Genomic DNA, 14,056 nt, shown 5'->3' with positions numbered 1-14,056 from the left:
CTGTCCTGGCTTCTGCCTTAGCCGTGCGCAGCCTCTTCGGGCAGGGGGAGCCTTCATCCCGCTGCAAGAGGCTTGGCACGGTTATCCCAGAAGCCAGAACAGCCACACGGTATCCCAGAAGCCAGATGCCTCTTGCTGTTCTGGCTTCTGGGATTCAGAATTTTTTTTTCTTGTTTTCCTCCTCCCAAAACTAGGTGCGCCTTATGGTCTGGTGCGTCTTATGGAGCAAAAAATACGGTAATTTCTCGTAGGCATCTGAAGGCAGCTCTGTTTCGGGAAGCTTTTAATGTTTGATGCTGTGTTTGTGTTGGAAGCCAACCAGAGTGGCTGGGGCAACCCAGTCAGATGGGGAGTAAAATTATTGTTGTTGTTGTTATTATTATTATTATTATTATTATTATTATTAAAGGTGGGAGCAGACTGAGAGACGATAGAGTGCTAGACTTTAGGCTAGAGGATTGCTCCTAGCAAGAGGATTGCTCCATTGCCCATACACAAGAAGGTCTCATAGACTAAGTATAGGCAGACCCATCAGTTTATGTTTCTCTCTGTTTCTCATTTTTTCAGACTTCAGTTCAGTTCTTCCCATTTCCATATCTGTTTGCATTTAGAACATAATAAAATATGGACCAAACAGAAGACAAATTAGGATTCAATACCTTGGCAACACAAACTGTTTGACCATATAATAATGATAATAAACAGAAGCAGCGTTTATTTACAACTCTGAGAAGAAAACATATGCCTCTATTTTATCTTCAAAATTATTATTCCAAAAAAATAACAATAAAAAGAGACTCTTTCAACAAATCTCTTAATTTTACTCCTCGAGTTACTTCTTGAGAAATGAGTAAATTTTACCAGCAATGAATGAATGGGTTTATTATAATCACTGACTTGTTTCACATAAATGAAACACGTAATAGTTAACACTGTTTAAATAAAACAGTCAGTTGCAGCAAAAGTAAATAAACCACCAACATTAAACTAACATTAAACTAGGACTGTAGCTAAATAAGATGCATGTTAAACTGAGCAATTCAATGTCTCCAAATTATTATTTTTCCAGTCTGGATTGTCTGTGTGGATTTCTAGTGTTCTGGAATACTCAGTTCTTGCAGCAGCAATTAATTCTAAATCATCAGTGTCAGTGTCTCTCCTTTTAAATATGCCAAAAGAGTTATCTTCAAATGAAGCTGAATGTCACATCCTGCCATTTCTTTAATTTTATTTAGAGCTCCTCTATAACCATAGCAGCTGGGGAGGCTGCCTTGCTTGCAGCTTGGGAATATGGCGGGTTGCTGGCACCAACCAAGAGGGGAAGGTATGAGGCAGTGGGAGTTCGGGGTGGGGCAGGTGCTGCATGGAAACCAATCCAATGCTTTTAATGTCGCATCTGCACTTGCACCTACTCCATGCCGAGATCTCTTTAGAAATGTACACCGTATTTTTCCCATCTATAAGACGCCCCCTATTTTTGAGGACTCCAATTTAAGAAAATGGGGGGAGATACTATCCATGTATAAGACGAGCCCAGATTTTGAACATTATTTTAGAGTAAAAAAACAGTCTTATACACGGAAAAGTATGGTATTTATAAAAAGTAAGGTTCATGAAAAGTTTTAAATTTAATGAAATGCTCACAGATGTTTTGATGGATGAAAGGGCATTAGGATCTTGTTGTATTGATCTTTTTTGAAACCAACCTTAATTTGGCAACATTTCCTATATTCTTGTTTTATCTGTGCTGCAATATCAATTAGGAAAGCATGTGTCCACAAGCCGTGTGCCAGGTCATGATTCAAGGCACTGAATTTTTATTATTATTATTTAATTTTGTTCATAGCATGATGAACTTGCAGCAATAGTATTAATAAAATAATACAGAACATACATCCTAAATATAAGCCAACATCAATGATGTAAGAGAGAGAAGATACCAGATTCACCAACAAGCTGAAATCAGATTAAACCTCTGAGGTACTAGCTGAAAAAAATCAATAACTTTCCAACTCTGCAATTCTATGATTCTAACTGCACCCTTCCCAAAGGTATTTTTTTTTGTTTGCAGGAGGGGGGGCAATGACTAAATTAGGATTTTTATGTATAAATACGGAATATTTGAAAGCTCCTTGAGTTATCTATCTATATCTATCTATCTATCTATCTATCTATCTATCTATCTATCTATCTATCATCTATCTATCTATCTATCTATCTATCTATCATCTATCTATCCCACCTGTCCCTCCAAGAATATCAGGGTGGTGTACATTACTCCCCCCCATCTAGTCCAGAACACTAACTACTACACTACACTGGCTTTCAGTATAAACATTAAGAATTCAATTTTACTTGGGGGGCTGTCAGGAGGGGCAAGCATCATTCCTACTCATTTCTATCCATTCTATAGGATACAAATAACTTTCTCTCTCTCTTGCATTCTCTCTCTGCTTGTTTTTATGTCTCCCTCTTTATCTCTGAAATGTAAAATTGTTCGGGAGCAATTATGTAAGAGAGGAATAAAATCCAAGATACAAGAGAACGAAGGGGTTATTGACTCAGGGCAACTAACTATGTAAAACTGTTCATAAGAAAATACCATTATATAATAAGTTATCAGCCTGCTTGCTTCATAGATTATCTGTAAATATTTCTGCCAGAGATCTTAAGAGCAAAGGAATTAAAAGCTAGACTTGTCCAGAGGTCCTTCTAACTTGGCATCAATCCTGAAGAGGGCTAAAATTGCTGAGAAGCCTTTGCTGGCACACACTGCAAAAAGCTCACTTAAAGCCCAAGTAAGTAAATCATAAGAACGTAAGGACTCAAATACATTGATAAGACCAGTGCTTTTCTTCTGGGGGGACGCAGGGAACGTATACCCCTAAACATTTTGTGAATCTAAGTTTGGCCTCATTGAGGGGCAGTATTTCAATATGAGCAGGAAAATGAGAGTACCCCTAAACATTTTTTGTTAGAAAAAAAAGCACTGGGTAAGACTTGACTTCCTAGCTCATGCCATTTCGACTGTTCCTTCATCAATACAGCATGCTTTTTAAACAAAAAAAAAAAAACAACAACCATGTTTTGACAGTGTAATGCTTGCAGTCCGATGATATTACAGCCAAGAAACCCTCATTGAGAATGAATGAATTGGCAAACATTATAACTCAACAGATAGGACTGGCAGCCTGGTGACCGCCTGGGCTAATGCCATACCTATTGAAATCCTCTGTGGATTTATGCATTTCCCAACTAATTATTACTATCATTCATATTGTATAGTACTTTTACACCATGTCCCAAGATAAAATTACAGTGGGGAACAAATGGAGCCCACCCCTTGCCTCTGGTTTCCTATTAAGCCCTTTATTAGTGGTGTGATATGCAACAAAGAAACAGGCGTTTTTAGCAGTTTACTCCATTTATTGAATGTTTTCCCTACAGAGGCTTGGCCAGCACGCTGCTGGTTTCTTGGAGCTAGGCTGAAACACTTTTGTTCATGCAATCTCCTGCTTGTTTTAAAAAGTAAGGGTTTTTTCCAATGTTTTAGTGTTGCATTTTATATTTAACTCACTGTGTTGTATGTACATCACCCTGGAATTATAAACAGAGTGCTACAAACATGTTTTAAAGAGCATTTTAAAAATGGTAGGGTGTGTGTGTGTGTGTGTGTGTGTGTGTGTGTACCCAATATGAGAGAAAAATCTGGTACATGTATTAAAGAAATATCTATAAACTTACATGCAAACACATTTCCCCCACCACTATCCACCAAGAGCCCTGCAGAGGACTGTCCTGTGTAAAGAAGAAGATACGGCCATCCTAAGCTTAGGACCTATAGCCTATCAAATTATTTTTGCCGTCTGAATCACAAAATCCCATAAGCACCTCATCACCTGGCAGCAAAATGATGGTGAAAACAACAATAACCATCAACGACAATAAATTCCTGCCCATTCATGATGCACAAAATCAGCTACCAAAGGCAGCCATCTCACTATGGTCTGCAAAACACCCACACCCAACACTCCTGACTGCAACAAAATCCACCCTTTTTAGCACACGACACTCCATTGACCACTCTCTCTATGATCCCTGTACACAATGAAAATCCACACTGAACTTTAAAAGCTAAGAGTTTACAGAAGATGATGAGGTGGAACCGCCTGCCTGACTCCAGCGTAGACCCAAACCCTCCTGAGCTAGTGGAACTAGTTGTGTTGTTCTCTTGATTCTGACCTACTTGTGTATTACCTGAGTTTTCAGAAGTTGGCAGGTGCCTTATTTTGAGCTCCTTTTAATCTAGAATGAAGACATAGATCACATCCACACCAGGCACTTGTACAGCATTAACAGCCATGCCTTCTCCCCCCCAAACCCTAGGAAGTGTCGTTTGTTAAGGGTGCTGGGAATTGCAGCACTGTGAAGGGATGCCAAACAACTCAGCATCAGTTCCCACGATTGTTTGGCAGAAGCCATGACTATTAAAGTGGTATAAGAGTGCTTTAAATGAGTGGTGTGGATGTGACCAGGGATGAAAGCAATACAAGCTGTAGATGAGCACCTGGTCAGAATGTGAACAAACAAACAAAAAAAACTTGCAATTTACTGATGGTATAAAGCAACTGGCAAAGATATAACTGAGCTTTCAAACTAAGCTTTTTAGTTTTTGTCTTGCCAGATAAAAGAGCACTTTTAGAATATCTGTTCAATATCTAATAGAAACAAAATATATCAAGAAAATGTAGCCATTATAGTAAATACTTACTATATTTCCTAATAGCATTTTACCTAGCTCAGTTCTGTGCTTATTATTCAGTGTTTAAAATGCTCTGTATTATAAATTCGGATATGTGCCTGAAATCACTGCTTGGTCTCTAGGCAAGCCTGTACTGAAAGTGTGTCAGGGCTGTCAATTAGAGAAGTCAAACTTCCTCCTGATTCTAGGTTTAAAATTACAGAACAGTTTCACAATATTTCACTTTTTTCCTATTATGTCCCAAGGCTTTTTTGCTTCTAAAATAGCTCATGTAATGTATTAAAATAATAACACCACTGCATATGAAAACTTACATCCATTACTGTTATACTGTACCTCCCCAAGTTTCATTACAGGAGACACAACAAAGGTAAATAATAGTTCTTTCCCCCAGTTCATTTGCTTTTTTTGCCAGGTAAGAGCAATACTGGAAAGCTATCCTATCACCTTAATTTTAACGACACTTCTGCCCCAAGCATGCTGCCTGCAAGAAATGCATATATTAAAAGGAGATCAGTATGTCTGTATCATTAGGAAAATCTGGCTCCAAACACTCTGACTGTACCATGAAACAACCTGGGAAGCAGATTCCAAAGGTCGTACCCATTTCCTGCTTCTAATCTCTATTTCTCCATGTCATTAACAAACAACTTTGGTTCTTTTCGTTTTGCATCATCAACAGCAAATTTATAGCTGAAAGGAAGAAGAGGCTGTGTTTGTTCAGCGAAATTAGTTCTTCCATGTTGAACCATTACTTGTTTTCAACCTGTGTACAAATGCTATCGTTCCATCTAAAAATGGAACGCTGAAAGACCCACTTGATACTTTGCAACAATCAGGAAGTATTCAACTGAGTAACAGTTAACCTGTTAACCTGCTGAAACTGGTGGGTGAATGTACAAAGGCTAAGCACTAGGTCTTTCTGGGTTTTTTTTCCCCAATTCAAAAACTCTGGACACACAGTGGGCTCGCCCCTTTTTGAACTGGAAAACTTGAGAAATGCTTAAGTAAACACGTTACTGCATTGCTTCCTCCATTCACCAAGCTCTCCTGCTGCTGTATAGCCTAGTTCGCTGGCCAGCCCCCACCGAAATGAACAGAGAGTTGTGTTATAGTAGTGATTGTCTACCCTTCCATATTGTAATGCTTAGTCATTGACATGCATAATGGCTCTGAAACTACTGGTGCAAGAGGATTGCTCATATTCAGGCGGTATTTGTAAATTATTTATCTCTACATATTATCTTTCTTGCATCAGTTTTCCAGGAATATGGTTTAGAGATGCAGTGGCACGTCTTCCTTCAAATGCGAATGCTGTCAAAGGGCATGATTCTGCTGAATTTTCATGAAGCATCCCTGCAATGCTACATTTTAAAGGTATACTCCATTAACGTCCTGGCAACTTCGCTAAACTTCGTGCCTTTTCCTTTATGGTGTGTGTGTGTGTGTGTGTGTGTGTGTGTGTGGAGAGAGATGATTCTCTAGTACCATAAACACAGTGTTGTTTCTCTCTTTGGAGTGTATGAATTTGGAGTCAGATTTTCTCCTGTGCAGAAAGCCTCCAGAATGCCTCTATCCATTCACACAGGGAACTGGGACCAATGGAGGCTTCCTGTTGGAGAAAAGAGATAGGGAAGTGATTTTTGCCAGTTCCTGATTCCCCCATGTCCCTCAGGGCCACCTTCTGTTTTGAAGGGTCCCACAAACTGCCAGAGTAGGGCACACAGGCATGCAGAAAGGAGGAATCAGTGAAAATTATCAACCCATCCCCTTTTCCCAGCACCAGCAGAATTAACAGAATTCCATGAGTATAAAACTTGGGGAAACGTTTCCAGAACATACTTCCCCCCCCCTTCAAATAAGAGCTGTGTTCTGATCTGAAATATATTTCCACAGCAAAGAAGTTGATTCCCCTCTTTTCCCTGCTTATTGCTGCTACCCTCTTTTTTTATCTCCTTTTCACTTGCAAACCAGGAATAGGAACAGAGTCTCTTCCTCCTTTTTGTTATCCATCAGCCTCACATGTCTAGCTTGCTTCTTCAAGGGACAATGACACATTTCCTCATCAAAATATTCCAAATAACATTTGCTATGTGTCATCAGTATAGACATGTGAGGCCACCTTCAGGAGTTTTTATAGCCTTACTGAAACTCCTTTTGCTTCTGTTGAAATTCCTCAAAAAATCCCCACTATTTCAAACAGGAACTTCCAAATCAACTTTTGAAATTTCAGAGACAACTACAAATTTAAAAATAAAGCATTCCTGTGGCTAGATGTGGTGTTGCCTGCAGTCCATTAGCTCTGAAGACTTGCTTGTTGTGGGCTCTGCAATCAGATCTTTTAAGAGCAAGAAGTAATTTTTTCCCCCCAGGGGTCCTTCACCTTGCTTTAAAGTGCAGGCAGGTTGAAGACTTATCGCACAAAGTTCAGAGCTATCTAGCACCTATTTATTTCAGTGTAGGCATGTAACACACCTCGGTATATTTTGCCATGGGTGTCAAAGGTCATTTCAAACATGCGTCTTCATAACTCTGTGACTGAAATGATAATTATCATGTTTGAAAAGAACCTCACAGATCAAGCACTACCGCTCATATTGCATCATCCACCTCCAGTACAATATTTCTCACTGAGGGTTCTCCCAAGCTCAGCTGACAATTTCAAATGGTGCACAATCAAGTTGTGAAATACAGATTGAATCAGGTGCATTGTGAATTTGTCTCATGAGTTCAAGCTACATGTTACCATAATCATGGGTTAGTATTTGAATACAATCCCTAATTATGGACAATGTGGAAAATAATCTACTTTAAACTGAATTTAACAAAAACTCATAATAAGTTTCACAACTTTAGAGTGTACTTTCATGCATATGCATATATGTGGCCTTCTGAACATTCATATGCAAAATAAATAGTGGTTGTTACATAACCACTGAATAATGGCTACATTCACAGCATGTCTGATGAATGAAATAATACTCACCGTTCTTTTTGTAAAACATGATTTCTCCTTTGAATTCTATCTTTTCTTCCAGTGACTTTTCAATTTGAAGAATCATCTGCTCATTTGTTTCAGCACCATATAAAAATTTACAGCTGCAGCTCTTCTGCATGACTTCCGTTCGTGCAAATCCAGAAAGCTCACAGAAGCCATCGGAACAGTAAACTATGGGGAATCCTTTAGCCACCTGAGCGTTTGCAAGGATAAAGTTACTATCTGTAGGGGAGGAAAAAATACATGGAAGCAAAACATTTATAAAATGGATCACATTGTTCCCAGTACAGTGTAATATTCGGGCTGATTCATTTGATAAAAAGTGATTGTGGTGGAAAACATCCATATACAGTGGTACCTCGGGTTAAGTACTTAATTCATTCTGGAGGCTCATTATTAACATGAAACTGTTCTTAACCTGAAGCACCACTTTAGCTAATGGGGCCTCCCGCTGCTGCCGCACCGCCGGAGCATGACTTCTGTTCTCATCCTTAAGCAAAGTTCTTAACCTGAAGCACTATTTCTGGGTTAGCGGAGTCTGTAACCTGAAGCGTATGTAACCCGAGGTACCACTGTAAATCAGATCATATGCTTTACTTCTAAGAGACAACTGGACCACAAAATATAAAGATACTGACTTTTTTGCATTGTGATTTTTTTATTTATTTGTTATATCAGTTATAAAAAGAGATTCATCCACAGCTGATTTTTTTATTTTAACATTCCTTTCCCCCACCCCCATCCAGAAGCACCAAATGTTAATTTAATTACATTTAACTTCTTTTAATTTCAGTTTTTATTAGAAGGTATATTTCCACAAATCAGTATGTATCATTGGAGGTCCATAAGTAGGTTCTATCGATGTTACATACGCAATGAACTATGTCAGGTTGATTGACAAGTAGTGATTTTCCTGTCAAGATATTGACTTTTTTCTTCTCATTAACGCTACAAGTTGGACTTTAGTTAAATTAGTGGTTGTGAGTTTCAGTCTTAAACAGTGACATCTGAAAGAAATAGGGCCCTGTCAATCAGATACGCTATTGTTAAATTCCAGCAAACAAATAGACTGTCTTATAAGCAGTAAAGGGAGATGTATGGTTTCTGAATTATGTTGCAGTGAATAATTTAGTTAGATAATTGTAAGCTGCTGTTTATCTTTCTTTAGTTCTGTGAAACTTCCCATGTCCTATATGCTGTATCTTTTAAGATTTCCAGTACATGCAATCTTCTTCCTGCTTTTGTCTTCTTATAAAGCTTCACAATGTAATGGACATTTTCCTGCTACCCTCTCTCACCTACATTGGGTTGGAGAAGTTTAAATTTAAGAGATGGGTTGCGTACCTTCTTTAGGGATGCTCTTTGAGCACTGTTGTGTGTTGACACTAATATACAATTGCTCTCTTGCAAACTAAAGTGGAAATTACGGAACAGCAGAAATATAAAAAAGGGCTTTTTTCAGGTATGTGTGCATAAGAGAAGTGAAGTCACAAGGACATGGGGTGGATGGGAATGATGGTATTAATATGCATGACTGATTTATTTTTAATAAGGCTCCCATCATTTTAATAAAGTGCTGAAGTTTACTTTAATAGACTTACTATATTTCAATTCCTGTGAGCTCACTTGCTTGACCTTATCCAATTAAAGCAGTTTCTGGAATTATTCATAACACTTCCTAATAGATTTTATTTGTTCACCTCACATCCGCAATCCAGCTAGGTTCAAGCAATTGTTTGACTCCTCAAACTCCCACTTTTGTTGAACTAAATGGAAAATGAATATCATTACCAGTGTTATGTCTTTGTGTGCTGATTCTGCTGTCAAAACAAAATCAGATTCCCCTACTAGTAAAAGAATTAAAATCATATGCTTGCCATGCAAATTGATGATGTTGCCTCTGTATAAAAGCTAATGATCATGTATCTAAAAAGCATCTGCAGCCTTCAAATTAATTTATTCCTGGGTTTCTTATTGTTTAAAATACAATTACCTACTGCAGAGTCATTCATCCTCTCAGCTAATTCAATGTGAATTACATGAAGCAGAAAAGGAACACTGAATAGATAAAAGGGGATTCTGGGCCACGCTAATTAGCTGCAAAAAGATTTTAATGCCTTCTAGAGCCATGGAAGACCTGTCTAAGGGATACAAACAGAAAAGTCTGTATGTATGGGCAAAATTGTGGCTGCTGATTCTGAATGTCTTAGTAAATAAGCTGGGGCCAACCATCCCCTTACCAGGCATGGGCCTGTGAGAGTTGCTGTTGAACTCCAACTCCCAACAATCCCAGTGAGCATGGATGGGCAAGAATGATGGAATTTGTAACCCAACATCATCTGGAGGGCCAAGATTACCCCTTTTCCTAAAGACCATGAGGTGCCAAGTGACCAACTTAATTCAGAAATGTTATTTACTTATAGATTGCCTCTTTACAATATGTTTGGGTACTGGAAGGACTTTATAATCCCCTTAAAGGTTTAAAAAGTGGCATAAATGAGAATGAACTGGAGAAACAAACACATCCAACCTCTTTTGCATGTTTTAAGGTAGAGGTGATAGATCTCCAGTTCCCATCAGTCCCTGCTGGCATGGCCAATGGATAAGGATGGTGAGTTATGGTCCAACAATGCCAGAGGACCACTCCTTCCCCCCACAGCTGTTTTATGGCCTTCCCTAGGCTGTTGCCTCTGCTTCCCTATCATAGATTCCAGAGCTAGGCTTCCTTGGTTTCAATTTCATTCGTAATACATACTTAATGCATCTAGCACACTGTAGGCTCTAAATAAATGATAGCATTCATGGTAATTAAGCACTACTACCTACAGGACTTGTGAAAATGTAAATATAAGGCTTGTTTTATTAAAATATCTGGCCTTACTTGGCATGATGCTTAATTTCTTTTCCTCTAAGAAGATTGCACTGTCTAAAATTAAACTTATACATCTTTGTGGGAAATATACCTAAGGGCCTAACTGCTCGTTCAATAAAAGTTATATGGGATAAAGGTGAACCCAGTTTAGGAGAGGGATTTGGAATGGGAAAGAAAGGATGGAGGCAACCGTGATAAACATTGCTTTGAATCATTGGTGTGTCTTTTAAAACAATAAAAAAGAATTATATATGTTTATAGCAGTAAATTTTTTATATGCAAATAAAATTCCTGTACCGGCTATGTAAAATTTTGTTACAATTTTCCAGCCAATGAAACCAGATATCGCAGGAATAACATTAAACAGAAACCAAAAAACTGTAAAGAAAAGTTTAAGGGGAGAATCTTGCTCCAACCCACATATAAGTCCATAAGTCCATACTTTAGTACACTGAATCTCCTGCATAACTGAGGTTCTATGATGACTATAAAATTTGAAATAAATCTTTTTAAACTACAGTGGTACCTCTGGTTAAGAACTTAATTCGTTCTGGAGGTCTGTTCTTAACCTGAAACTGTTCTTAACATGAAGCACCACTTTAGGTAATGGGGCCGCCTGCTGCCGCCACGCCACCGCTGCACGATTTCTGTTCTCATCCTGAGGTAAAGTTCTTAACCTGAGTTACTACTTCCAGGTTAACGGTGTTTGTAACCTGAAGCGTTTGTAACCCGAGGTACCACTGTACATTCAAACTTCACACCATGGGATTAAAGCTATCATTAGCTACCAATCTTTACTATAAACCAGCCTTCACCAACCTAGTGCCTTCCAGATGTTTTGGACTTCCAGATGAACTCCCATAATCCCCATCCAGCATTGTTATAGATAAGCTATATGACAAAGGAAGTGAAGTTTCAAAAATGCACTCAGCAGCACTGCTAACTAGGAAGATCATAAATTTTGTGCAAATCTGTTTCTTTCTGAACTATTTATGGAATAAGTTAATCATGATATTTACTAGCAGGTGAAGTTTGATTTTAGTTAGAAAACTACAGTATCTCACACTATTAAACAAATAATACTCAGAACCCATTGAGACACTTGAACTTTACATCCAGGAATTAATTTACATCCATTTATTTCAATGGGTCTTCTCTGAGCATCACTTAATGCTTAAATAATCCTAGAATAAAAACATTTGTTTTTCTCTTTCTTCTTTAGATGCCAGTTTGTTTTCATGAATGGCAACACTGCTATTAGAGCTGCTAATTTGATTACATAATTTTGTTCCATAATTTTGTTGCTAACAGTTGGGTGGTTGTGAAACTCTTTTTCAGCTGTTAAATATTGATGCAAAGTGTAGAGCAGTACACATATATAATATAATTTTCCTTATATAGCAGTAAACTAAGATGCAATTCAATCATATAGCTGTTCAACGTTTTCCTCACAACTATAGTGTGTGGCATTTCTTTTACAACTGCTGTCAGAAATTTGCTATAGTTCCTCAAAGTTGTTAATTGTGGGCAACATTTCTTTTACAGCTATATGCAGTTATTCAACATTTCTTTTGCAGTTATTCTTCTTTCTTACAGCTGTTGTTTTCAGGCAAAATATAATGTTTATTCCATAGGTGCTAATTGGTAACCATCAGCACTTTTAAATCACAGACAAATGACAATGTTTTCTTATTGCTGTTAGATATGAGCAAGTGGAATACTGCATATCTCTCAAAGCTGTAGATTGTGAGTAAAGTGGAAGATTTAGTGGGCAAGTGAGATATTTCTTCCACAGCTCTAGCCCGTGAACAAAGTGGAGTATGTACAATTCTATCGTTCTTATGTATTTCACATCTAATAAATGTTTGGGGGGAGGGAATCAGTATTTCTGCAAGCAGAAATATCAGAGACAGAATTAGGAAACGTTAGATTAGAATGAAATCAATGGACTTGCATAACCTAACTCAATTGATTTCAACAGGTCTACTGAGTAAGATTTAGTTGGGTATTATCTAAGAGGTGGCTATTATTATTATCATAATTATTAACTATTGACTTCAATTTGATTTGGTTAATATTACAAGGATAGCAACTGACATTTTAATGTTAAATGACATTTAGGAGAAACGAATCTTGCAGAGGTCTACATCTCTAATGCCACAAGTCTGGGCAGTTCTCTCCAGTTTAATCCGATGCAATAATAGAATTCACAGAAGAATTAATAATAGATGGGAGTGCAGTACAAGGTGTTTCCACCCATTTTTGTGATTTCCTCCTCCCAGTGCTGCCCCCTTTTCCAAATCCCAAGCCTATGTTGAGAGCCCTTGAGTGATCAGAAGAAGCTGCCCAATGGTGCAGAGGAATGGGGAATCTTTGGCCTTCCAGATGCTGCTGAACTGCAACTCCCATCATCCCTGGTCATTGCCTGAGCTACACAGAATATAACAGGCAGGAAACCACAGCTGGAATGAGGCAAAGCCAAGTGATTCTTCAAGCTTTTATCAAAATGAAAGAAAGACAATGGGAGCCTTGGGAGCCACATTATTACTGTCTAATAATGAAAGCTAAGCCTTAATGCTCAAACAAGCCCATAACAATTTGACATCCTTGGGCTCCCATCAACAGCAAAATAACATTTCTTGCTGCCTACATTGTTCGGCAATAACCTGGCATTTGGTGGAAGTGGAGAAGAGAAATCGCTCACTCTCTGCTGTGTGTTTTTTTTCCAGGGGAACAAGCAAGGCTGTGTGGGCGTCCTATCGGGAGGAGATCGACTGACCACAGCAGGAGTAAGAGAGAAAGCATTCTTCAGGATGAGGTAGGGAAGCACTGCCTTTAATCAAAGTAATTATCCAGCGAATCAATAATGGGTCAACACCGCAATAAAGGAACAGGCTGAGACTTGCTCAAAGGAAACAGAAAGCCTTTCTTCACAATTCATGTTAATCTAGTTAAGTCTTTCCACTCAAGACACCTAAACAAGGCTGTCACTCACGCACACACCACAAGAAGAGGCTTGATGAATCCTCTTCTGCCTCTTTTCTTACATTGTAAAACTTTCATTGGGCCCAATTATCTTTTTATGTGGTAGAATCAGCAATTTTTGCAATGTCAGCTTCGTCAAGTGTTCTGTTAAGAGCTGGTATTAAATATCGTACTTCTGAGAAGACAATCTTATTCAAGTTAGTGCAGTGGCTGATTGACAAATCAAGAAGTCCTTGGTTTGAATCTTGCCTCTCCCAAGGTGGCCTTAGGCAAGCCATTATTAATCACTCTTCGTGCCTTCCCACATCGGGTGCCCTCTAGCTGCTTGGACTACAGTTCTCATTATTTCTTATCACTAGCCATGCTGACCAGTGCTGATACAAGCTTTAGTTTATTTTTTATATAATATATTTATTTTTACATTTACAGTCGTACCTTG

At 38.3% G+C, this 14,056-nt stretch overlaps 1 protein-coding gene across 2 annotated transcripts in view; it reads right to left on the bottom strand.

Moving 5' to 3' along the window:
* KCNH8 (potassium voltage-gated channel subfamily H member 8) overlaps positions 1 to 14,056 on the bottom strand; it is a 159,538-nt gene that overhangs the window by 98,203 nt on the left and 47,279 nt on the right. For both annotated transcript variants that reach the window (XM_079947190.1, XM_079947191.1), the window contains exon 2: positions 7,749 to 7,982. In XM_079947190.1, coding sequence (XP_079803316.1) covers positions 7,749 to 7,982 — 234 coding nt within the window. The remainder of the gene's footprint in view (positions 1 to 7,748; positions 7,983 to 14,056) is intronic.

This window comes from Podarcis cretensis (assembly GCF_951804945.1).
Source record: "Podarcis cretensis genome assembly, chromosome: 12".
NCBI classification, from domain to species: domain Eukaryota; kingdom Metazoa; phylum Chordata; class Lepidosauria; order Squamata; family Lacertidae; genus Podarcis; species Podarcis cretensis.
The sequence above is the reverse complement of the archived record's forward strand: the minus strand, read 5'-3'. Positions and strand labels throughout refer to the sequence as shown.